At 46.4% G+C, this 26029-nt stretch overlaps 2 protein-coding genes across 3 annotated transcripts in view; both read right to left on the reverse strand.

The window, feature by feature from the left end:
* Nucleotides 1-278: 278 nt before the first annotated feature.
* ap3m2 (adaptor related protein complex 3 subunit mu 2) lies at nucleotides 279-11451 on the reverse strand. The gene is made up of 9 exons (XM_020654801.3): nucleotides 11314-11451; nucleotides 10130-10414; nucleotides 9858-10029; nucleotides 8785-8922; nucleotides 8176-8261; nucleotides 6609-6742; nucleotides 6311-6518; nucleotides 6060-6204; nucleotides 279-2681 (listed from the first exon to the last, which is right to left on the reverse strand). Exons 2-9 carry the CDS (start codon nucleotides 10400-10402, stop codon nucleotides 2581-2583), a joined length of 1257 nt encoding a protein of 418 aa, XP_020510457.1. The 5' UTR covers nucleotides 10403-10414; nucleotides 11314-11451; the 3' UTR covers nucleotides 279-2580.
* A 4158-nt stretch (nucleotides 11452-15609) lies between these two features.
* The window catches only part of kat6a (K(lysine) acetyltransferase 6A), a 38876-nt gene continuing 28456 nt past the window's right edge, over nucleotides 15610-26029 (reverse strand). Inside the window, exons 11-17 of one of the 2 annotated variants that reach the window (XM_020654810.3) lie at nucleotides 25543-25704; nucleotides 24643-24736; nucleotides 24304-24535; nucleotides 22731-22926; nucleotides 21918-22631; nucleotides 21410-21653; nucleotides 15610-21288 (exon numbers count right to left, since the gene is read on the reverse strand). In XM_020654810.3, coding sequence (XP_020510466.2) covers nucleotides 17912-21288; nucleotides 21410-21653; nucleotides 21918-22631; nucleotides 22731-22926; nucleotides 24304-24535; nucleotides 24643-24736; nucleotides 25543-25704 — 5019 coding nt within the window. In that variant the 3' untranslated portion in view covers nucleotides 15610-17911. Of the gene's footprint in view, nucleotides 21289-21409; nucleotides 21657-21917; nucleotides 22632-22730; nucleotides 22927-24303; nucleotides 24536-24642; nucleotides 24737-25542; nucleotides 25705-26029 lie in introns of both variants that reach the window. The other variant, XM_020654808.3, reaches the window with a different exon arrangement.

A 26029-nucleotide genomic window follows, 5' to 3' on the forward strand; every position in this document is an offset into this window, starting at 1 on the left:
AACTGTGGGAGTGTCACCCACCTGGGGGAGGGGCTACTGCCCTTTGTGATGTCATGAAGGGAAAATCTCCAAACAGCCTGTTTGAGCACACATTTTCTGAAAAGTGGAGCAGGTAAAAGAGTGACAGAGATTAAAAATAATGCTGTAGACCTCCTGATGGTCTCGTTTGCATCTCTATCTCAAAGAGTAATTAATTTAAGACTGGCTAAAAACTACTCACAGGAGCTCAGGTTGTAATGCAGATTCATTGAGTCACACTCAAACACGAGTCTCAGCACTCTGTTATAACACATTCAAGCTTTATTGTTTTTTTACACCATTATAAGACTCCATTGGAGGCTGATAAACAAACACACATAATGCAAACCTTCAGCGTTTTCCTCTGAGGTACCCAGCCGTAACACCGTGTCCTTTAAATACGACATGTTCAACACATACCAGAATGCACATCGTATAGTTTCTCTCTCTCTGCAAAGATTGTGACGCAGACGTGAACTGTATCAATCGTTTGGATGACAGCGTTCAGATCCCGGTTGAGAGGAGTAAAAAAAAAAGAAGAGAAACGGACGAGGAACTCGCTCGTCATGTTTGGTCATGAAGTGATCAAAACAAAAAGCTTCTGTAAAGTTAAAGCTCATGAGATGACAATAAAAGGAAACACACATGGGAAACATTTTACACAAACACAAAACTTTCTCTGATTGATTCATTTGTTGAATAAATATGAATAAATCAGACGATCGTGGACCTGAACGTCCTCCAGACATCTTCATATTAACAAACAGCTTCAGCCACCTTACATCAGTCAAATGGAAATGTCGTTAAACGTTATGAAATGATTGATTACATTTTAGTACCAGCTGATGTCAAAGTGCAAAATCGAGGATGGCTCACATGTCACACTCGTATGTCAGTGGGCTGACTCCAGTGCTGCAGACAACTTCATCAAGTAATGAAGGAACAAAAAAAACAAGAACAAAAGAACAGAAAACATATCAATAATAAAGCAGAGGGTCCCAAAGTGGGGGGTCGAGACCCAGTGGGGGGGTGGTGAGCCACAAGGAGGGGGGGTCCCCGAGATGCCTTGCAAAGAAACTTAATTTAAAATAGTTTAAAATCGTATATTTTACCCGTTATTCAGAAAATTGGTAGAAGAAAGTAGTTCAGTTTAAAAAAAACCATATCATTAAAGAAGGAATGTGTGACTTTTTGATCCAGTAGATGTCGCCCTTGAGCACCAGCATGAAACCAAAACAAACTGCTGTTTGACCACACCTCCTCCATACTGAAGCCTCCGCCCTCTTCCAGAGACACACCTCCAACCCCTCTACACTCAGGTTCACATGAATAAGTTTTCTCTCTACCTGCAATCACCTGTGTGATTCATTTGTTGTGTTAGCATGCTCATGTTAGCGCTCTTTAGTTAGCTCGTAGCTTCACATTTCATGTAAACTGACACAGAATGAGCGTGATCTAAAAACTCTTACTCAAATAATCAGTGAGTATGTTCTTCTTCTTCTCTCTAGTTCTTGACTAAAACAGCTTTTATATACAAGGGGAGGAGCCGGCCGTCCCGTCCATGTAAACATGGCGCTGACAACAACACAGCCAGCAGGACTCGAGCTTCTCACTCATTGTAGACAGTCATGACTCAGAGACACATTTACACAGGATAGACTGGATCTCTGCTGTATTAAATGTTGCACATTCCTTATTTTAGTGAAATTAGATTAGTGTGTTAAAATGATTGAAATGTGTACATGTTGGCAGCTGTGTAGGTGGTCCTCTTTGTTTACCAGTGTTTAGATCAGCCTATCAGTGTGTGAGCTACGTTGTATACCTCAACCACCTCCAGGGACAGGGGGGGTACCTGCACTCTGGTACCGTAATTTTCAGGGTCACGAGCTGAAAAGTTGGGGAACCCCTGCTTCAAAGGAGTAAAAAAAGCAGATGATCCCCCCTCTGTACCGTCGTTGCAGGTAGTAACAGAGGCGTTACAGAGCAGGGGGAGAACAGCGCTGTGTGTGTGTGTGTGTGTGTGTGTGTGTGTGTGTGTGTGTGTGTGTGTGTGTGTGTGTGTGTGTGGAGCTTCAGCTGTGTCTCTGCTCGCCGTGCTTCAGCAACGCCGTAAGTAAAGGCACTGCGGACTCACAGACTGGGATGCCAACTTTACGACATTGTAGAATCACTTTGAATGTGATGACCTTAATGGAGGCTGAATGGACACAAACTGACAGACCTTCAGGCGGGACAGCGTGACATCAGCGGGGTCAGGAGGAAAATGATTAATGAAAAAAAATAAAATCTGTTAAAATGAAACAGATGGATCAGGGTCTGACCTCGAGATGGGTCCAGAGATCTAACCTGTCTATGAGACATATGATGCTTTTCTTTTTGATGTGCAATGGTCCGTTCTTAACTGCTACAAGGAGCCTTCAATATTTTCAGTTAATCCTGAAATGCATAAACACAGGGAATGTACCAACTCCACGCCCCCGCCCTGCCCCGCCCCCCCCCCCCCTCACGTCAGTCCTCAGTCTCATGGTGGTTTGGTCCGGTGGGCACTGAGCACCGGCCCCTTTATGTCCGCACCTGGAACTTGCCGGCCTTGGTCATGTACTTGATGCCTTTGAAAGGTTTGTACTTCTCACCGTACATGTCCAGCCGGTTCACTTTCAGCCCTGTTGGACGACAAGAAGAAGAATAGAGTCAGAACACTCTAGTGTGTGTTTAACAGCTGGTCAAGGACAGGAACAAACAATAACAGATGGAAAAGACACCACATCCCTTAAAGGTCCCATATTCTGCTTTTTCTGGTTTTATATGCTCTTCAGTGTGTTTTCCAAGTATCCTGTGCATGTTTAGGTACATCTATTTGCAAAAATTCAAAGTCCGCGGAAACGTGGCTTCTCCTACGTCCTCCTGTTAGCTGTAGCATTAGCCACATGTAACGCTCGGTTCTAGCTCCCCTCGATAAAATGTATCAGTCCGACGTCATTGTCAGTGTGAGATCACTGATCTAAGCCCATTGGCTCGTTGTGGTAAGCCCAGCAGCTCATGTTGCACGCCCGTTAACTTCTGTAGCACGCCCACGATATGCTGTAGCCTGCGGTAGCACAGTAGTGCTAAGGTGCTAATGTTTATGCTCCCCTCGGACGGAGCCAGTGGCTGCATTCCCAATATGGTAAAAGAGGCGGGACATTTCCGAGAACCGTGCTGAGTGACTGACCAATTACGGCAGAGCCGTCAGGCTGACCAATCAGATCAGACTTGGCCCACGTGGGGCCTCTGAACGTGGGCACTTCAGAGCCTTAGGGAGAGAGACAGAAGCGAGCCGGTGCATGGAGCGGCAGTTCATGAAAACAGACACTTTTTTAGAACTTTAGTTATTGTGAACATACTTTAGTAGGTACATTAGGATTAAATATATGAACCCCAAAAAGGGCAGAATATGACCTCTTTAAAAATCACTTAAAGATTCTGTTTGTTTATTTTGCATGTACATACATCATCTGTTTGTTTGTAGAGTGGGATGGGGGGAGGTGGGTACTGTTCTCCTTTGAATGTTTTATGTCTTCTGAAAAATCTATAAATAAGTATTTATATGTTTGTTTCTTCTCTAAATAACGACGGTAACAAGGAGGACAAATGTTCATGCTCAGTTTGTTCAACCTGCTACATCTGTAAATATAATGCTCATGCTCAGACCTGGATCAAGATTCCCTTTTCACAAACTTTACTATTCATTAGAAATTCTGACTTATTCTTCATGTCTCTGAGGGTGTTTTCTCATTAGGCACGAGTTTGGACATACACAAGGGTACTCTTCAGGAGGACTTGGGCACAGTACCTCACATGAGGGTCAGGGTAGGGTAGGCATTACTTGTGTAAATCCGTGTAATTCTTGTGATGAAAGATACAACAGAAAACTCAAAGTACTTTGTCTTTTTCGATTCTCTGATTTTTTTAAATTTTCAAAATCCAAAACAAAAAACGCCAACCAGAATTTACATTTACATTCACTGTGTCCAATTTGTTTGTGACTGTGTCTCATTTGTTTGCAAAATTGTCTGTGAGCTTTTTGAGTGTGTCGTTCTGTAATTGTACATTTGTTTTATGTTTTTTTGTTTTTTTGTTAGTACCTGCCTCAGGACTACGGATTAAATTTAGCTTTTGCGCTAATAACGGCATATTTATATGGATTTATAGTCCAAGTTTATATGGATTTATAGTCCATATTTATATGGACTATTTTGTTGATATGTTGATTAATGTGCACTGTCCTAATTAAATAAATTAATGAAATTAAATGAACCGGACTTTGTGTACTCAGATCCTAGAGCCTGGCTCCCTAATGTGAAACCACCCTAAATGACAGTGAGTGTTTACATGGACTTGATTGTCTGTTATGAGTCATATTCTGGTTTGGATCATAGTCAGGATTTGGTGTTTACATGCACACAGAGAAACCTGGATATTTTACATGATAAACACTAGCATCCTGCTTTCTGATTAGTGTGCATTATTTGTGCAGGCGCCTGTGATGCTGTTTCTTTAAAACACAAACCGCGGCAACCGTACCGTGTTGGAAGACCGGCGTCCTGCAGCCTTTTCACCACAGACTTGAACAGGTCAGCATTTTGATGCTTTCTCTCGTCTAAACTCCAAGTTATATTAAAGTCTTTCATCACTGAAGACAAAAACATAGTTTCTCCATTCCAGTCTCGCCATCTTTGTTTTACTGATGCGTCACTTAGTTGAGGCCGTGCCTGCACAGGTAGTCGTCAGTAACCGGGGTAAGGCGTATTAATGCCATGATATCCTGCCCTCTGAAATCAGGATGTGATGTTTACATGCACAAACAATAAACCTGGATACTCAAGTTAATCAGCAGGAGCATCATTTTGCAGAATGGATGAGAGGATAAGAAGATGAAGAGCACAAACTGGGACGGACCACATGTACGCTTCATTACATCATCTTTTTTAAAGAACACAGACACACTCGACTCTTAAGACACTGATTCATGTGAAGTGATGACAATGTGGATTTTATTGAGTGATGTTTGTATATAATCCAAACCTTCAGATTATCATTAAACCACATATTGTTTGAAGAACTGGTTTTAGTAGTGACTCTCGTCAATCAGCTCCTGAGGTGTATGTATTTATTGCATTTGGCACCATCTAGTGGCCGATGTGTGACGTGCTCTCAGATCAGTTACAGTCAGGTGATGATCAGCTGAGCAGCCTGTGGGATGAAGGCTGCTCTCACATGTTGAGGGTTGGGTTATAATTATTCCTTCTATATAAATAATGTTAATGAATCCAAATAAAACAGGGAACAAAGTGATTTCAACTTGCAGTAAGAGTTGTGTGTGATGGCAGGCAAAGTGACTCAACCATGAAGAACTATTTTCTAAAAGAAACGGTGAAAATCCTGGAAGGAAAGCGATCATGACTGCATGAGGAAAGCCTGTCATAACAACGCGACAAAGCGTCAGCTACAACATCAGCTTGATCCACAGTTTCCTGTTTGAGTTTCCCAACAGCTCGCTGTATCGCATAGCTCGGCGAAGCGGCTCCTTTACACCGACGCACTGTTTCTATTTTCATTCCTGTTGCTCGAGTTTAGATGGACGAGGAATGAGAAAGGAGCTGTGTCCGACGGGAAAACTGTCTTTGATATAGTTCACTCTTCTCCCTCAGCAGAGCTTGTTAGTGCAGATTACAGAGCATTAATAATATCCAATAATATCCAATAATATCCATGACTGAGCCGTTTATTGACAAGCCTCTGAGTGTTGTGATTCGACTCAACAGCTCATCATTATAGAGCACCACACTTCAGTTTGACCACCTTCAAAATAAAAGCACCACATGGGATGATGTCTGCAGGAGAAACTGAAAGAGCAGAGGAGTAAATATGTAGTGTGGACAGCAAGCCACTGATCGTGCACGATGCGATGGGATATTTAACGCTCACACACTGCAGGGACACGCTGTAAGTGGTGATAATGGTATCTGTGTGTGTGTGTGTGTGTGTGTGTGTGTGTGTACCTGAGATGGCCATCTGTTGGATCTTGAGCTGGATGTTGATGGTGGGGTTCTCGTCGGGTTTGGAGGCTCCGGCCTGCAGGCTCATCGTTCCTTTCAGACTGGGGAGCTTCTGTGGGTTGATCTTTCCGACATCCCACGACAACATCTGGCCAAAAAAAAGAAAATGTAAACATCAAGACGGCAATGAGAGATGATATGTACGTGGTCATGGTGAAGATCTCAGACAGGCATCCATTCTTTCATTAGCGTACCTTTGTAACCGGGTCGAAGGTGTACGTTCCCTGGGAGGGGTTGAGGTTAGCATTGAGGACCCCCCGGGGCAGCTGGCTGCTGACTAGCACAGACTCCACCGCCTTGCCCATGGTCTGTTTGGGTCCCAGGGTCAAGTCAAAGCGGCCCTGAGAGCTCCCCTCCCGGAAGGTGATGTTGTGTTTGACGTAGACCGGGATTGCTACCAGGCTGAGGAAGGAGTAACAGTCACATGAGCCAACATTGATACAAAAGGTTCACTTGTTCTTCTTAAAGAGACAGTAACGCTAAAACACTGACTTCTGAGAGCTGACGTGGTAGGAGAGCAAGCGGAAGTTTCCGTCAGGGGGGATGAAGGAGAGGATCCGCTCGGCTTCCCAGCGCTTGAACCGAACACACGGGTGGAAGCTGACATCATCCAGCAGCCGAGGATTCTGGGAAAGAGGAAGACATACTTTATAAATCCAGCGAGGGGAAATTCACCTTAACAGTGTGCTATTAACACATGCTACACACACACAAACAGGAACCCATGGTCATGCACTAAAGCCTGGCTCACTCTGCAGGATAATCGGGCTGATTGGAGCTCCGATTCTTCCTTCCCAACAGTCGCAGGGTCAACTCAAAGGCTGCTCGGACCCGATTATCTGTTCAGATTATCTTGTAGTGTGAGCGTTACAAAGATCCAATCTAAACGTTTATTTCAGACATGTTTGATATTTAGGATCTAGGATCATGAACGCATCTGGCGGAACTCATGCACGACTACAATATAATCACGAGAGACAAGGGAGGACTGTAGTCATGGCGACCAGCGGCAGGACCCAGGTTTCGGTACAGATCATCAGTGCAGCACTTTTCTGAAACATAGTATCCATATATCTGCATATATCAACTTCCACTTCCTGCTCTTTCACCGACCGCCGTCCATTGGAGTTTTCAAATGAAACTTTATTAACAATTGTCAACGCTCCGTCCAGATTTCACTCATACAGTGTGAACTCTCCGGCCGTGCCCGTCAAACGGGTCGTGTACAGTGTGAGCTGCACAACGACTTTTATACAATCGGAGAAAAATCAGACAGTGTGAGCCATGCTTAATGGAGAGATGTCAGAGTGGGGGGGGGGGGGGGGGGGGGGCTGCATACAGAGAGTGCTCCTGAGCTGGTGGGGGATTTGGTGCCTTGTCAAAGGGCACCTCGGCAGAGCTCAGAAAGTGAACTAGCACCTCTCTGGCTACACGACCAAATTCGGCACCAGGACTTGAACCAGCGACCCTCCAGTTCCCAACACAAGTCTGAGCCACAGCCGCACCAGAGAGACGCAAGAGGAAACGGTAAGAAGCATTTGGAGATTCATACAAAAGGAAGAAACACTGGGGCGCTGGTGGTGCAGTGGTTAGTGCGCGCGCCCCATGTATGGAAGCTGTTGTCTTCCAAGCAGGCGGCATGGGTTCGAATCCAGCCTGTGGCTCCTTTCCTGCATGTCGTTCCCGACTCTCTCTCCCTGATTTTTGACTCGATCCACTGTCCTATCTCTACAATAAAGGCACAAAAAGCCCCAAAAAAATCTTTAAAAAAAAAAGAAGGAAGAAACGCTAATGGCATTGTGGTTTTTTTTTTTTTAAAAGATGATTAAACAGCTTTTTTTTTACCCTCGTGATTGTTAAAAGTCTAATTAGTATTTGGTTAAAATAGACTTAAAGGGGTTACCTCAATTTACAGACAAAATGTCAGTTGAGTGTGGGGCGGCGTGCAGGTCACACACACAAATATAAATAAATACATAAAAAGAGCGGATGAATTTTGATAAAATGACACTTAAAGCTCATAAAAAAAAAAGATTTAAAAAAAAAAAAGGAAACTCACCATGAACGAGAGAGTGAGGTCGGGCATGCCTGTCAGTTTGACACAGGCGTCAATAACTCCCTGGATTTCTGCGGTGATGGTGGAGCCTGGCGAGGAAGACAAGAGTGGACGTGAAGAACAGAGAGAAAGACAACACCGTTTAGATTAAGAGCTAAACTGACTTTGAATAGATGTTGAGTGAGGTTGTCTAATGAGAGGAAACAGGAATCATCGATGCAGACATGCTAATGAACACAATCAAATACGGTTTCCATGTAGTTAAGGTAAGACTTATTTGGTCCGCCTCGGCTGTTATAAATGTGCTATATAAATAAAGAAGACTTGACTTGACTTGGCTTATTAAAGGTAACAGGATCTACTTAAATTATTTTTCCTGGAGTGGAACATGAACACAGACTAACAGAGGGGGCTCAATAATGAACTGGTTCATGTCTGATGTCAACGTTTCATGTGGTGATTCTTCCAGTTCAAATTGAACGAGAGCAGGTTCAGACCTTTGGATGTTTTTTGTCCAGCACCCAGTTCTCAACTTTTCGGATGTGCGTGCTTGTTTGATATTTTTGTATTGCTCAATAACGAAGCCATGGGACAGCGTGGAACTTGACAGACCTGATTTATCGATGATGGCGTCAATCTCCTCCACCACGTCAAAGTAAGCTTCGTTGTTGGTGTATTTGACTCCGGTGCGTCGCCATGGCACCACTGACAGCTGGCCTGTGGGGAGCTGTTCACCGACATTGGTGCTGCCTGAAAGACGGACACAAACAATAAGCACGTTTACACCTAGACATCACCTACACAGCAAACCCTTCAGTCACTCACATCCATGATGCAACACTGATGTTGTACTGCGAGTGTATTGAAGTGAAATCATGACTCTACTTATCACAGTGCGGTACATTAAGGGTGACTGAGTGCCATCTCAGTTTCTATTCACAGAGACAGTTCTTCACCTCCGCTGTTTTCTTGTCTGATATTGAATTAAACCTCGTTAGTACACACACACCTGTGTCACAACAGGACCCCAAGTCTCTCACTAGACCCTTCCTCTATGTCGCCCCCTGGTGGTGGAACAAACTATCAAACTCCATTCGATCTATAGAGTCCCTTTGACGATATTTGCAAACTTTGATTATTTTTTAAAAGTACTCTGCCTCTGGTCACTTCCTGTTAGCACCTGTGCTCTGCCTCTGGTCACTTCCTGTTAGCACCTGTGCTCTGCCTCTGGTCACTTCCTGTCAGCACTGTGTGTCCTGTTCCTGTGTGTCTGATCAGTCACTTAAAGCTGTTCGTTTGCACTTCCTGACATCTGATAAATGAATCGTAGAATTATAAGATGAACTATATTGTAAATAAAAAAGGTACACTGCGAAACCTGTTCTGTCTGCATTTTGAGAAAATACACAAAGTTATTCCAAATAAATGCAGTGGCTTTCTATAGGCTTAAAAACAGGCAGTTAACATTTAAATATTAGAATAATGATTTTATTATTTTAGACTTTAAGTCTATATTTATGTCAGGCCGTCACTGTATGAGAGAGAATGTGATGTGCTGTATGATTTTCCCCCCCGGATCAACACGGTCATCATCTGTTCATGCTGTCTTAACTCATTGGCACATATATCATCCAGGTGAACACTACAGGTACTATATGGACTGTGGTGAACATGATGATGTGTACCTGTGATAGTGTTGACCATGGTGCGGAGGATTGTGGGAGGTTTGATGAGCTCCTTGAGGATGTTGGACTCTGTGGCCAGCGGGAAGCCGTTGTCCAGCATCTCTTCCAGAAGTTCATAGACAACTACTACGTTGTCTTTAATGGCGGCCTCTGTACACACTCCAAAATAATCCTGACAACACAGACAAAACAAGAAGGAGGTGTTGGTGTTTGAAATAAGATACACGAGTCCTTTTAACTACATTATACTGAAGGCACAAGTGAGTAGAAACCTGGAATGTGTCGACGACTCTGTGCAGAAACTCGATGACGAACAGCGGCGGCACCTCGCTCTGGATGACCGCGACAAAGTAGATGCGATGCCTGAGCACACTGATCAGGTAGTGATGCGGCGTGGGGATCACTGGTGGGACATTCTCCGGCTCGGTCGCGCGCTCCTGAGCCTCGAAGAAGTAGTCGCACACAGAGCGGCTGACCACGCTCTTCCAGTGCTTCTCCAGGAAAATGTCCCCCGAGGCGTTGACCAGGAACAGGCTGTGGATCATCTTGGCTGGAGGCTGAGAGGCCGATAAGGTCAAAGGTCAAAACCAAATCATTCACATTAGAAACGGCTGCCATGCAAAGAAATCAGGGCTGGACGATATGGTCTACTAATTACATCTCTTAAAGACAGGGTCGGTCATTTTCAAAAACTAGCATGATTTTGAAAGTAGCATTCCCTCAGTGATCTGTCTAAAGCCACGCCCCTCCCCTCTCTGTGCTCCCTCAAAAGCCACGCCCATCACTTACATGCACGAGCACCATTGGTCCAGAAGCGGACCTCAGCTCATGTTTTTGAGTCTGAGCTAGGGCATGCATCGGGTAGACAACGAGCAGGAGACAGGGAGGCGTCTGATTGGTTCATCAGATTGGTACCTCGTAGCAGACATTGGTCAAAGTTTTTACAGACTCTGTTTCTTTTTCAGAGATCATGAGTTATTCATTTCTGTCAGGACCTAAAGACAATTTACACCAACATCTTAAAAAGTGGATCTGGAGGGAATTACCAACCCTGACTTTAATCTCGGAGGGATACATATTGTGAAAAGTCCCGGAGACATCACTCGTTGAATGCCCTCTTGTCCAATCAGATTGCTTGGTTGGGAACTATCTGTTGTGTTATTAATAGGAGAGAAATATGACACCTGGATGTTCATTAAATATGCGGAACAGGGTGTCATGTTCGGACGAGGCGCTACAACAAGCTGGATACATTATATTGTAACCGTTATGACAGAGACATTTCCGGTCACGGTTAATCTCAGAGCCGCTGAATGAGGCCTCGTCTCCATCAGTCCCATGACCGGGGAAAAGACCCGTCACCCGAGGGTGATGAAAACACATTTTAAAAACGCTTTTCAGCCTGTTAAACCACCCTTAACCGACATGACACATTCACGACCTGACCTGGACTTACCGGAGACCGTTTCTGGAGTATTCGTCCCGCTGTTCACCTCTTTTTATTTCCACGATGAAAGATTAAACTGCCGTCGTCGCTTCCCCGTTAGTGGAGCAGATCCTGGTGAAGTAAAAGCACAGAGGAGCACAGCGAGCCAATCACAGAGCGAGGGAGCTGCCTAATCCCGCCCACATGATAGACTAATTGGTCAAGAACACGGAAGCTAATGGCTCGTGACTCGGCTGTGATTGGACCGTAGAGGGGGGGAGCTTCAGTAAACATCAGTAACTCGACCCGCTGATTGGCCTTTAGGATGTAGCTGGTCTGACATTTTGTTTCCAGTATCAGATTTCATCTTGAGGAGTATTCAATTCATATATTTGTATTTATTTATTTATACACTTTATTGACACACTACTTTGACAATTAATTTCATACAACACAAGAACACGTAAGTACATGGAGACAATCAACTACCTGTACAAAAAAGATTATTCATACATGAATACATAAAGTTACACACATTAAAAATACAGTATTAACAGAACGTTAATAACTCAATAATGTCGACAATATAGTTTAAAGTAGGGCTGTCAGGATGAACTAGCTAATCTGGCGTAATTAAGATATGGAAGTATTTTTTATTTTTATTTTTAAATCTTGTTAATGGCAATCTATCTTTTTGACCTGGGGTGGTCCAGCTGGGTCGCTGAGTTGTGCTGAGGTGGCCTGAATTTTGTTAAAGAGCTTTTTTTTTGTCTGCACAAACTCATGATGGACTCATGTTGGGTCTTTAATATAACATTAATTTATTCAACCTTTATTTATACTCCAGAGTAGAGTTGTAGTCAAGACCACACTACTGAGACCAAGACATATCTGAGACCAGAGAGCTCCAAGAACGAGACAAGTCCAAGACATTTAGGGATCGAGACTGAGTCAAAACCAAATATTAAAGAAAAATCATCATCTTGTGTGCAAGTTATTTGTTCTTTTAGAAAGAGGCTTTTCCTTCTAATCACAGTAATGACGTGGACAGATAGTTAATACTGATGGACCAGTCCATCAGTATTAACTCATCCATTCATACACATTCACACACTGATGGTAGAGGCTGCTGAGGAAAGAGTCCATCAGTATTAACTCATCCATTCATACACATTCACACACTGATGGTAGAGGCTGCTGTGTAAAGAGTCCATCAATATTAACTCATCCATTCATACACATTCACACACTGATGGTAGAGGCTGCTGAGTAAAGAGTCCATCAGTATTAACTCATCCATTCATACACATTCACACACTGATGGTAGAGGCTGCTGAGTAAAGAGTCCATCAGTATTAACTCATCCATTCATACACATTCACACACTGATGGTAGAGGCTGCTGAGGAAAGAGTCCATCAGTATTAACTCATCCATTCATACACATTCACACACTGATGGTAGAGGCTGCTGTGTAAAGAGTCCATCAATATTAACTCATCCATTCATACACATTCACACACTGATGGTAGAGGCTGCTGAGTAAAGAGCCCATCAGTTTTAACTCATCCATTCATACACATTCACACACTGATGGTAGAGGCTGCTGTGTAAAGAGTCCGTCAGTATTACCTCATCCATTCATACACATTCACACACTGATGGTAGAGGCTGCTGTGTAAAGAGTCCATCAGTATTAACTCATCCATTCATATACACTCACACACTGATGGTGAAGCAGAAGTAGAGAGGGAAACTAACCTTTCACTGTATCATAAGAAAAATATTCTTTGATAAAGTACCAACACACATAGGCATGCTCTAGAGCAGTGCTTCCCAAAGTGTGGTGGGTTGTGTGGGTACTGCAGGTGGGCCGCAAAAAGCCCTCCACCAAGTATTTCTGACTCTGTCCACTGTTCTATCTCCTATAATAAAGGAACAAAACGCCCCAAAAAAATCTTTAAATAAAAAAAAATCTTTGTCTATCTTATCTTTGTATAATTTTGTGTCAGTGCGATGGCATGAGGAAATGTTTTCTTTAAATGTGTCTGAATAATCCCGTAAGGCAGGAGGGGCTGTGTTGAGCGTCCACACACCAAAATAAAGATTCATTCATTCAACAGAAGTATAGGAGTAGGATGTGAGGAGATACTTTGCATCATTAATATAAACATAATTGCTGCCTAAATCTAAACGTGTGATCAAAAGTATAAATCAGTATAAAAGATAATGAACCAGGTGGACCTTACTTAGCAAGACTAAAGGATTAGATATGAATGATCACATGGAAATAAATGTCAGTGTAAGTCAGAGTGAATGATCAAACTTAACTGTTGGAGGCTTTCGACTAAAGAGAAAAGATTCAACAGCGACATCTAGTGGCCACAGGTGCTCATGAGAACTCCTCAATGTGCCTCACAGTCCATTTCTAATGTTGGCCTGCTGTGGGTTCTGTAAAGGTGAGTGAAACTGAATATGTTAGTATGAAACATGTCGATCTTTTATCTTGGAGTACAGATCAGATCACATGACACTCTAAGCCCATCCTAATAAAAGCTGAGGTAGAGTACACATTCTTCATCACTTCAAGACTTTCAATTTGGATATCAACTTGTAATAAAGATCTGGATCAAAGTAATAAAAACATAATGTTCTGCTGTATGAACTCCTTCCTTAAATGTGTCTACTTGTTCCTCTTCATTGTTCCTCTATATAAATAATATAATACATTTATAAAATATAAATAAATATTATTAGCATACTCTTGTGAGTCGTTCCTGCTTGTTTTTTTTGATAAAGGTATGTGGCTATTGAAAAGACAAAATCCTGCACACTAGCCTACTCCTGCTCGGCATCACCATTTTATTTCCATTTTCTTTTTCTAATAAATTGGTGATGCCATGAGTAGGCTATGACCTACGCACCTACTTCATGAGATAGTTGGACGTGTAAACCCCTCCTCTAAAAGTTAATGATAAATATGCAAAGACTTCCCTCTCTAATATTTATTTCTTGATAGGATTTCACAAGAACTTCTGTTATGATAAAATAAATTAAGTTCATTTAAAGTGGACCTCTTTAACTCAGATTTAAAGCACTTGGAGGTTTGCATCAGCAGACCTGAGAGAGTGGGTGGGAGTGTGGCGGTGGAGGAGGTCAGGCAGGGGGGGGGGGCCAGGTTATGGAGGGCTTGTAGGTGAGGATGAGGAGTTTGAAGTGGATACGCAGGAGGATGACAGTCTTTATTGAAGAGCAGCTCCTGCAGCATAATGTGTAGGCCAATTATATTGGAAGCTGTTTTCCAACACGCAGCCCTGAGTGAGATTTAAAGCACAAGTTATTGATTCTGTAACTGACTTTGGTTAAATAGTATACTTTTTACACTGAATATCTCAATTAATTAAACATGGACTAAACCTATGTTATAAATATTTTGTTGAGTACTTTACATTTCCTCAAATATTTCCAACAGTTATCAAAGCCGGAGAAATCTGTAATTTTTATAGTTGTAACGGGACGTGTCCGACGTGTCTTGTTGTGGCGGTTGCCATGATAGCCGCGTTCGTTGTCATGGAAGCACCGGATGTTACGTCAAAGACCGCTGCATAAGGAACAAGAAAACAGTTTAAACTGTATTATTATATAATAACCATAGAATATAAATGTTAAGATAATGACCAAACTTCCACCACTTCAGTATTATTACTGTGTAATCTCCTCCTGTTACATTATCTTATGTTGTTTATTAAATAGGCTAACTCAGGTACATTTTTGTCTTCATGAATTTGTATTTTAAGCCGCCTCTTGTTATGTGTTTGGTTAAATGAATCATCTCCTGACGTCATTTAAGTTTGTAAAATAAGAAAAAAAGAACAAAACATGGCGGCAAAAAAGCTGCTTATTTAGTTGTAACGGTCATGTCACAGCGGCAGCCAGGACATGTTTATCGTTGCCGTGGAAACACCGGATGTTACGTCAAGACCGGAAGCGTGAACTGCTACTGAGAACTGAAAACCACCGTAGCAACAGCTGCTGTATGTACTGCTGTTTTATAAACGTCATGCAAATTATACTTGTAGACATTAGCTCGAAAACATAATGATAATAATTTTACAATTAATATAAAAAATATTCTCTTCCTCAGGTGTGTTTTGTTTCGTACAGTTGCCTTGAAAACGTTTTTTTTTGGGGAGGGGGGGGGAATGACGTAGCATTAACACTCCCATGATTCCATACCAACCTGACGTCATCTTTTGCTATTGTTTTGATAGAGAGCCCCCTGGTGGCAGAATTGACTGTGTTTAAAAAGGGTTCAGGAATACACAAATGGCTCAACATAATTTATTTTCATTTTATGTTAAAATGTACAGAGTTCCTTGAAAGTACTTGCTAAGAAAGAAAGAAAAAAAATAACAATAAATGGAAATACATACAAGGAGAGAGTAGATAGTTGAGGCCGCTGAGCGCATATCCACCTTGACCGTGTGCACCAGCTGTCCCTCCTCTTTACTTTTTGCGCTCTCTCTTAGCATACAACGCAACATGTACAATTACAAAGGATACAAAAAGGGAAGCGATATAAACAGACAGAAATATACTGAGCTCCTTTTTACATGCCTCTTAAATGTAAGGAAGTCATCCTTTACACACACGAGTAAAAAAAGAAAAGAAAAGAATGCCAAGTGACCTTTAGATATTTGTAGTCCTTTTGTTTAAAATAGCATTATTATACTACACAAAGATAGAAAAACTCTAGAGATGAGATGGAATGGAGAGGTTAAAGGCATCTTAAAGTCACTAAAAGTGAGTGGTAATTTTTTTACATTTTGAATTTCTTAGTAAGTATTACCCAAGAGGCGAGCTAAAAAATATGTATTTTTTTTGTTCCTGAAACAGAAGTGAAAAAAATGACAGTACCAATATCAATGTAAGAGTTTCCTTTTATATTATAGAAAAAACATTTTCTCTACAATAGGTTTTTCTAAAGTCAAAAAGAGTCAGCTTGTGTCATAAAAGAAAGCTGCCCAGTCTGATAAAATTCAGAAAGAAACACAACAAAAAAGAAGTACAGAACAGAACGATACAGAGAAAGTATGCCATGTCAGGTCTGTTGGAAATTCAAAACTACTCTTGACTTTCAGTACGGGTACATGGAGCATCAAGGTCGACCGCGCCCCCTCCTGACAGCTGAACGCCATGACCCACAGGACCTCTTACCTCGGACCCTGCTTTCATACGAGCGAGCCTCTATGCAGGGGCCGAACCGTGCACTAGATCAGGCATTCAGGCACACCTTTTACAAAAGGTCCACTGCCAAATGTCTCTAGCCAATGGGAGTGCAGAATTTTTCAGCAAAGAAAAATACATCTCAAGTAAAAAAAAAGATTCAACAGAATACACTATTCAGAAGCAGACTCCTCGACCTCTTTGGGTCTCTAACACTTATGAGGGGGAGGTCAGCTAACGCTAACTGACCCTCCTTAAAGCAGTTCAATGTAAATCCCACCGTTTGTTCTGCGTTCCCTAAAACTGCTAAAAACAGGCTGACGTAGTACACCGCGTGTCAGTGGAGTGTGGACAACAACAACTGAATGTTGTACTTTCCCCGTGCTAGCCACCGAAGCTAGCCCGTGTGTGTGTTTGTGTGTGTGCTGGATATCGGGAAGTACCAGAATATTTACATCTAAATGTTTTCAGAGTGGCAGCAAACTGGAAAATAATGCTACTTGTTTCATTTTATGGACATATAATAAGACAGTAACGGGCTCTTCTCGTCTGTTTTTGCTGTGTTTTTTTTTTTGGTACAACACTGTCGATCCGGGAAGACGGGGACTCTGCAGCTCAACGCCTCAAACACTGGAGGTGCTCACTCCTGCTTTTCCTGGAATTAGCTGGAAAGCCGTGTGTTTGGGTGAGAGCGTGAGAGAGGGTGTGTATCACCGTTTTTAGAATGCCACACATATAAAGACCAAAGCATATACGAGATCGGACTGCACACAGTTAAAAAAAAAAAAAACAATCAAGAAAAACAAAGACAACAAAAATAAGTTTCAACATTTTGTTTAACAAAAAACAAAGAGTTCGCCTACAATGATTCAATGTCTCTTTTTTTTTCAAGGTAAGGCTTCCTATATCAATTAAAAGATTGTGTGCATGGTTGAATATATTTCAGTTTTCCAATGTTTTTTCATCCCAGTCTGAAAAAAGCAAGGTACTCCTGCATCGTCTTTCTCTGTGTATCTTTCCCGTCATCTCCTTCTCTCTCTCTCTCTCCTCCTCACGAGGGGGGGAGGTTCCTGGACCTTATGTGAAACCACATGACAGAGGCCTGTGACGCAAGCCGGCACGGCCGCGGTCCATGTACACACCCCCAACCCCTGGAATCCTGCCGACCTGCTCCTGAGCACAGCCAGCTGGGAGGGAGGGGGGGAACGAGCCCAAATTAAAAAGGGACGAAATTACAACATAGAAAAAGAGGAAACCCAAAACCCTCTCTGACTCCGACACCTCACACTCACACGTGCCTGTCGGGCACTGGAGAGGGCCAACAGGAGTAATGGACATTTTAGAGTACAGGGATTTATCAGCTCTGGTCCCGTTATGACTCCTTTGTTTCAGTTCTCCGCTGCTCATCTGCTCATGTAAGGTGACTGTTTGGGGACGCCGGCGTAGCTGTGATGGGTGGGGCCAGTGTACATCATGTTGCCGTGGTGATTGGGCTGCATAGGCTGTTGCGGGTAACCCTGCCCTCCCATCATGCCCATCTGCATCTGCATGGGGTACTGAGCTGGCTGATTCATGTAAGGGGGGTTGCCGTGGTAACCGCTGTTCATCATCGGCTGGGGCATCCGGTAGCCGGCCGACATGGCGTTCAGGGGCGTCATGTTCATGGAGTTGTAGGGTGCCGGCGTGGGCATGAGGTTCGGCATCATGCCGCGCTGCACGGCCAGAGTGCGCGGCGTGCCCTGCATGGTCACGGCCCCCGAGCTGCGACCGTAGAGCTGCTGCTGGTGTGGGGCGGGGGCGAGCTGCTGGGTGGCTTTGGAGCGGATGGAGATGTGTCCTTTGACCGTGGCCATCTGGCCTTGCAGCCGCTGCGTGTGCGGCGGGGGGCCGAGGCCGATGTTGGCGGTGGGCATGTTGCACTGTAGCTGTAGAGAACCCAGGTTCATGGAGCCAGAGCTCAAGTTGGGAGGCGGGGTCATGGTGGGCTGGCCTTGAGGGAGAGGAGTGTGTGGTGACGGGGCCAGCCCAGGGTTGGACAGAGAGACGCTGGTGGCGTAAGAGGTGACGGAGGCCGAGTGGGAGTAGGGCATGGCGTGGGGGTCCATGATAGTGTTGGTGAGCTGCTGGAGTTTGGCCAAGCTGAATGTCGCAGAGGGCTGGGGGTAGCCCCCCGTGCCAAAGTCCTGACCCATGCGCTCGTAAAGGTTGCGGCCCCCTCCTCCACCTCCGCTCTCGGGGATCTCCATGATCATCGGTGTGGAGGAGAAGCCGTTGCCCATGCTGCACTGAGACAGGGCCTGCTGCTGCTGCTGCTGCTGCTGCTGCTGCTGTTGTTGTTGTTGTTGTTGCTGTGAGGGAGGGGGTGCAGCTGATGGTGGAGGGTTAGGGGCTTGTTGCTGCTGAGAAACCTTTTTCTGGGATTGTTGTTGCTGCTGCTGCTGGTTGGTACTGGGCGGCCTCTCAATCACACCACAGCTCTGAGGAGACTTGATACCACAGTTGGCCGTGTTGGACGGGGGTGGGGGCGGTGGAGGCTGCGGTACAGCACTGGCACCCGGTCCAGATTGTGGGATTAGATTACAGCTGCCCATCCCTATTTGGGATCCGCCCGTTCCCGTGGAAGATGTGTGGCCGGGGGCGGGCACGAAGGAGCAGCTGTTGGACTGAGAGGAGGACGGTGTGGCCGAGCTGGAAGAAGAAGAAGAGGAGGCCGATGACGATGAAACCGCTGAACCTCCTGTGACGACGGCGGCCGACATTCCTCCTCCGTTGCCCCCGTTCCCCGTCCCACTCCCGCCTCCTCCCATGGTGGAGTCGTAGCTGCTGGGGTTGTCGTAGTTCTCCGTGGTGCTCTCGATGCTGCCGAGGTCGCTGAAGCCGCTGTCCACCACCTGCTGCGAGTGGTCCGACACCGACGGCACGTCCATCATCGGTGACGTCTCCATGTTCTGCTGGGAGGGGGCTGAGAGAGAGCTGGGGTGTTCTGGTGTGATCTGGGTGTAGCCCCCTCCTCCACCGCCGCCTCCCCCTGCTCCGTTAGGGCCGGGTGTCCCTCCCCTCTGCCCGGCTGGTGCCGTGTCCATGAGGCCTGAGTTCAACCCGGGACTGTTCACTGAGCGCACAGACTGACTGGGCAGGGGGGCCACTGGAGGATTTGGGAGGGGGCTGCTGTGTTGGGAAGCCCCGCACTCCTCTACCAACGCCAGGGCCTCCTCCTCGGCCTCCCCCGCGTGGCTGTAGCTCTGCAGGGTCCGACAGGCGGCCAGGGTCTCTTCACAGTCCTGGTAGGCCCCATGGTGCGGCTGGGGTTCGGCCTCCTCGTCCTGGGCTTCCCCCTGAGTCAGGGACTGGACGGCTTGCATGGTCTCCAGGTCCAGCTCATTGGAGTGATGATGATGGGGGTGGTGGGAGTGATGGTGTCCGAGCTCCTCTTTGAAGTCAGAATGCTGGTGCGGGTGGGAGTGTGGATGTGAGTGTTGGGGTTCCATCAGCAGCGTGACGTCCTTGTCCTCGGGGTGCAGAGGCTGCAGCTCCATGGGCTCCGAGGGAGCAGACATGGCCGTCACCGTCTCCACCGCTGCTGCAGCTGCGGCCGACTCCTCCTGCTCTCTGCGCCGCCTCTCCTCCTGCTGAGGGTCAGCCGAGGAGGGGGGTTGACATTTGGTCTCCTGCACCACCACCTCCTCCTCCTCAGCCTCCTCCTCCTCCTCCTCCTCTTCCTCCTCCTCCTGCTTGCTGACATACTCCCGAGCCGCGCTGCTCTCCATGTCTAAAAAAGCCTCCCCACCTTGGGGTTCTTCTTTGACCGGAGGCGAGCTGGCGCGGGAGGCCGGTTCTTCCTCGTCGTCCTCGTCGTCCTCTTCGTCCTCCGAGTCCTGACTTTTTCTCTTCTTAACACCACTGTTGTTGCTCTTATCCTCCAAGTGTCCGTCACCTTCATCGTCTGCGTCGTGGTCTTCACTGCGCCTGCTCCCCGAGCCCGGTGTGACCGCTGTCCGCCTGTTGATACTCCCACCACCGCTACCTGTGCTGCCACACTCCTCTTCCTCCCTCTCCTCGTCATCATCGTCTTCTTCCCTGTCTCCCACGTCTGTGTCCTGAGGCCGGGATTGAGGGGCCCGGGGCCCTGAAGTGGCAGAAGAGGATGAAGGAGAAATCAGGGGACGGGACGGTGGACGGCTGGGTTTCTCTTCCTCCCACGCTCCTAGATTCTCCTCCTCCTCCTCCTCCTCCTCCTCCTCCTCCTCGTCTGGCTCAGAGGCAGGAGGCGGTTTGGGGGCGGGCTGTGGTGGTTGAAGGAGGGTGCGGTTCTTGGGCGGTCTCCCTCGCCTCCTGGGCACCTTCTGCTCAACCGGCTTAGGGTGATAGTCGTCTTCTTCGTCTGAGTCTTTCTCTTTGCGGTCTCTGTCAGCGTTGGTTCTGCAGACTCGTTTGCTGTTACGATCGTCGGTCTGGAGCAGCTGTGGGTCTTTGTCGAGCTGTCTTTGTCTTTCCTGCTCCTGCCTCTCCGCCTCCTCCTGGGCACGCTGCAGGTACCAGCTGCGGGGCTTGCGTCCGGGCTTCATCTTGATTTTGGGTGGTGGTGGAGGATCCCCGCTTTGGGCCTGACTGTCTGCACCGGGTGTTTTTCCAGGTTCTCGTTGCTTCCAGTGCAGCGGTTTGCGGCTCTTCCCCTTAGGCCAGCCTTTCTTCTTCTTCACTGGGACCTCAGGGTTGGCTGCTAGCGTCTCCGATTGCGTTGCCGTCAGAGCTGCCACAGGCTTCAGCACGGGCGTCAGCTCTGGGAAGAGACGACAAGAAAAACCTGTGTTAGATAAAGCTCCACACAAACATATGTATAAATCAACCACTAAATTTTACAATATTTTGTAAAAAAAAAAAAAAAAAGCTTTTCATTTCACCGTCTTCCTCGGAGTCCGTGAGGTTGGAGTGTCGGCCTCTTTTGGGCGCCGGGTCAGATAACCTCAGGGCAGAGCGGGCTGGGGGGTAACGGTGCAGCGTCTCCTCCTCTAGCCTCGGCATGGGCCTCTCTGAGTCCGAGTCCACAAAGGGCTCGTCCAGCACCTCGGTTGTCTCGGAGATGGTCTCCGTGACAACGCTGCTGTGAGGGTGGCTGCGCTGGCGAAAGCGACGCTTTCTCAGTGGCTTCTGGGTAGAAAGGGAAAGGGAATTAGGGGTGCTTTGGAAAATTGTGTTTTAATGTCATGGCCCCAAACAGACCCAGAGTGATGGAAAAACAAGATTATTATGGTAAAGGTGATGAAATGAACTTCAAATCATAATCGAGTACAACTTATTATTTTAATTGTTTGAAAACATTTACCTGAAGGACGATTAATCCTACATCTAAATTCCTAAATTTAAACATAATTTCCAAATGAGAAAGTCTAAGAACTGTTGGTTTCCTACCTTGCATTTGAGCCCCATTGCAGGTTTGGTGAGAATGGGAGGAGAGCACGCCCTCCTCTCCTCGTCCTCTTCCTCGTCTTCGTCGTCGTCCTCCTCCTCCTCCTCGCTGCTCTCACTGAAGCAGCTCTTCCTGATGGGTGGAGACTCGTTCAGCCTGGAGACCACAGGGAGCTGGGTCAGCCCCTCGCCGGGCCCCTCGGACAGTCGAGGCTTTGGGCCTCTCTTTTTCCTCGGCGGCCGGCCTCGTCGGTTGGGGGTTATGGAGGGGTGCCGGGCCATGTCTAGCGTGTGAAAGGCTGTGGACTCTGCTTGTCTGTCCAGTGAGAAAAGGGAGGGGGGGCTGTTGGCAGAGCCGGCGGTTTTCCCTCCTTCGGTCCTCTCCTCGTCTTCGTCGTCTTCATCCTCCACCGAGCGGATCTTAGGTGGCCGTCCCACCCTCGCGCTGTCTTTCACCTTGCCCCAGGGCCAGTTTTTGGGCGGGCGCCCCCTTGGTCTGCGTTCTCCGTTTGCAGGTGGAGGGGGACGCGGCGGCTCTGGGAGAGGCGGCGGACAGCGTGCAGGAGAGGAACTTGGAGAGCTTTGGCTAATGGGAAACCCCAAGAAGCCCTTTCTTTCCTCTTCCTCCTCCTCGTCATCGTCCTCCTCTTCCTCCTCCCTCTTCTTTCCTTGGCGCATGTGCCAGGACAGCGGTGGGACCTTGTGACTTGGTTTGATCTTTTTACGGGCCGAGGAGAAGAGAACAAATAATCAGTGAGAATGTTCAGCGACTTTTAGATCTCTCCTTTTGAAATCAAGTACAAATGCAAAAGTTACCTCTTTGTGTTTTTCTTCCTCTGGTTCTTCATCCTCCTCCTCGTCATCATCTCCTTCTGCATCAGAGACCACAGTGTTGGTTACAATGACGGGGGTCCAGCGGAGGCTATCGGGATCCACCTCCAGCTGCCGTGGCCGCGCCTTGAGACGAGACATGTGGGTAGACACCAGCTTCTCCCTGCGCACCAGGACCATGCTGTGAAAACCAAACAAAAAGACAAAGAGCATTAATGGTCTGTATGGGGGGGGTCTTCAACATGCAAGTGGAGAGAAGTTAGCTGTGCATGTCTGCATGTGTCAGGGATGTGAACGGCAAAAGCAGGAAAAAGCAAATATACAAACTGGGATCATTGAACTCTGCTGGGTTAAAGTCTCAGGTCAGAACATGTGGAACTCTAGAATCCAGATGTGTGTGTTTCTACAGGTCTGAATAATTTGCAGCACACGTGTGAAAGGTTTTGCGCAAAAGTGTGAGCATGTACTTTATCATCTGGTGTAAGATGCACTTTTAATATTTTTTTCTTTATCTAACAAGTTGCCTGCATCCTTCAGCGGTGCAACCATGATACCAGTATACAATGCTGACAAACTGCCGTCATTACTGTGAGTGCAGCCGCCACTGTCACACACTGCACGCCACCTGATGAGACTGGAAATTGCCAGCTGTGAGGGGATACATAGCGACACAGAGCAGGCTGGCGGTTACCAGCTTTTCTCGCTCATGAGGTCGTTATCCTGCATTTAAAGAAAACTGAACTGGTATTTTGTTTAGTAATTAAAGCTTGGTTTGATTGTAAAGACCCCTCAGTAAACGTCAAAGGGTGACCAGAGGAGGTGGGCAGCGGGACTTGGAGGATGTCAGGACTTCACAGCTTCCACTGCAGGCTGAGAGCTCAGCTACCATAATGTAGCTAGTAGGAGAGTAAACTCAACAAAGAGCTAAAAGAGCGACACAGCTGCACAGAAACTGCACATTGTGGACTTTAGTCAAACAGGGGGAGAGTTGGCCAACCCCCAAGAAACAGACTGGGACTAATACAGCGGTGCGACTTATATTCTCAATTTACGGTAGGCAACCATACATGTACTATGGAGCGGCAGTAGCTCAGTCTGTAGGGACTTAGGTTCGGAAATGGAGGGTCGCCAGTTCAAGTCCCCAAAGTTTAGAAGTTGGTCTGGTAGCTGGAGAGGTGCCAACTCACTACCTGAGCAAGTCACCAAACAGTCACTCTTGGCTAATATTTATCCCCCCCCCCCCCAAGGATGTCTGCATCAAAGTGTCACCAACACGTCTATGTATAAGATCTTCTAAAGAACAGAAGGGGAGGTAATTGATGAAGGCAGGAAGTTTGAGCAATGATCCTCCTGCAGTCTACTGCAGCGGCTCTGCTCACATTCATGGTGTAACCGGGCTGATTGACATATCATGTTACATGTGAGGTGAGGTTTTGATACTACCGTCTGGATACTTGATCCCCCTCCTGTCTCTCCCTACAGTCAGTTAGTGCTATGCTAGCATGCAGGCTGATTCTGTCCCCTCATGTCCCGAGTGTGTGCAGGTCCTTCCTCTGACCTTTCTCCTCGTGGCTCCAGCATGCCGAGGCTGTGCAGGGTGGTGGTGATATCCTGCGGGCAGATCCCTGTCAGTTTGCTGAGTTGTCGAATGGTGATCTGTCGGTCGCGCACCTCGTGGAGACACTCCAGCACCACGCTGCGCCAGTACGCCATGTAGGACAGCCGACCGAGGTCAGACAGCGGCTTCTCTGGAGATCCTGGCTGGCCCTCGCGCTTAGACAATAAGTAACCTGCAAAGGAAGGAGGAGGGCAGGGAGAAGATGAGTCAGGAAAAGATGCACACACATTCATTATTAAGTTATTTTATGTGATTCTCATCAGCGCCTGAGGCCCTTACTGAAGTCGATGAGGAAGCGTCCGTAGCCCTGGCGCTGGTACTGTGGAAGAATCATGATGCATGATACGTTGTACTTCTGTTGACAGTGCTTCTCCTGGAGGAGAAAGAAAGAAAGAGAGGCAGATTTCCCCGCATTAGAACAAAAAAATCCTGGAAACAACATCACAGAGCAGGACTGTGTCGGTGTACAGCGGGGGGTTTGATGGTTCTGCCTCCGCTCACTAACTGCTGTGTTTTGGCAGAGAGGTGGCTTGTTAATGGGAGCACCTGCGCCTGTAAAACTCCACAGAGGGACAGCGGAGCTCACAGCACCGAGTGTTTGTCTGAAACACAGCGGTAGCAATTTGTGTGTTTGTAGGAATGCGTTGGTGTAGGGCTGGGCCATATATCGAGTTTTTAAGATATATGGATATATTTTCAAACAAGATATAGGGTAAGACAATATCGTTAAAATTGATATAGTTTATGTTTCATTAAAATAACGTTATAGAGGTGCCAGGTCACCTTTTTCTCACCTCACTGATGATGTCTGACTGTCTGTCCCTCTTCACCCTGCTCCTCCTCTCTCTCTCTTTTATTGTATTTAAGGAACAATTTTATTTTATAATATTACTATTTAAATTCACAAACAGGTAGTTCATTTTTCCATGTGTTTTCACTGTTAATAAAATACATATCGATATATAGCGAGTATCACCATTCAGCTAAACAATATCAAGATATGAGTTTTGGTCCAAATCGCCTAGTGTGGGGTCTCTCTCCAAAGTTTTAATTTGCAGGATAGTGCAGGGTGGGAACTAAAAATACAACCTTGAGTCTTAGTCATTGAGACAGGTTTGCAAAAGGGACTTGAATCCAGGGCAGGGGGGGAGGGGAGGTGAGGTGCATCATGGTCCTCACCTTGGAGAAGTAGCCGACGAGGTGGCAGCCCTTGCTGTCATTCTGGGTCAGGACGTAGAAAAGGAAGGGCTCCACGTCATAGTAGAGGGTCTTGTGGTCGAGGAACAGCTTGGCCAGCAGACACAGGTTCTGACAGTAGATTGTGCTCACATTCCCATCAACCTGCAGTCAGATCAGTGGGGACAGAAAACAACTTGTGAGAACACGATGATGGAAAGTTTCCTAAACGACACGCTGATGCTCAGCAGAACATCTTTAAGCTGCTGTTAGGGAGCAGAGGAACAAAGTGAAGGTGAGCGGAAGAGTGGACAATGATCTCAGACGAGTCTCTGGAGACCCTGACAGAGAGAGAGAGAAAGAGAGAGAGAGGGAGAGAGAGAGAAAGACAGAGAGAGAGGGAGAGAGAGGAAGGAGAGAGAGAGAGGGAGAGAGGGAGAGAAAGAGACAGAGAGAGAGGGAGAGAGAGACAGGGAGAGAGGGAGAGAGA

This window comes from Labrus bergylta, chromosome 2 (genome assembly GCF_963930695.1).
Source record: "Labrus bergylta chromosome 2, fLabBer1.1, whole genome shotgun sequence".
NCBI lineage: Eukaryota > Metazoa > Chordata > Actinopteri > Labriformes > Labridae > Labrus > Labrus bergylta.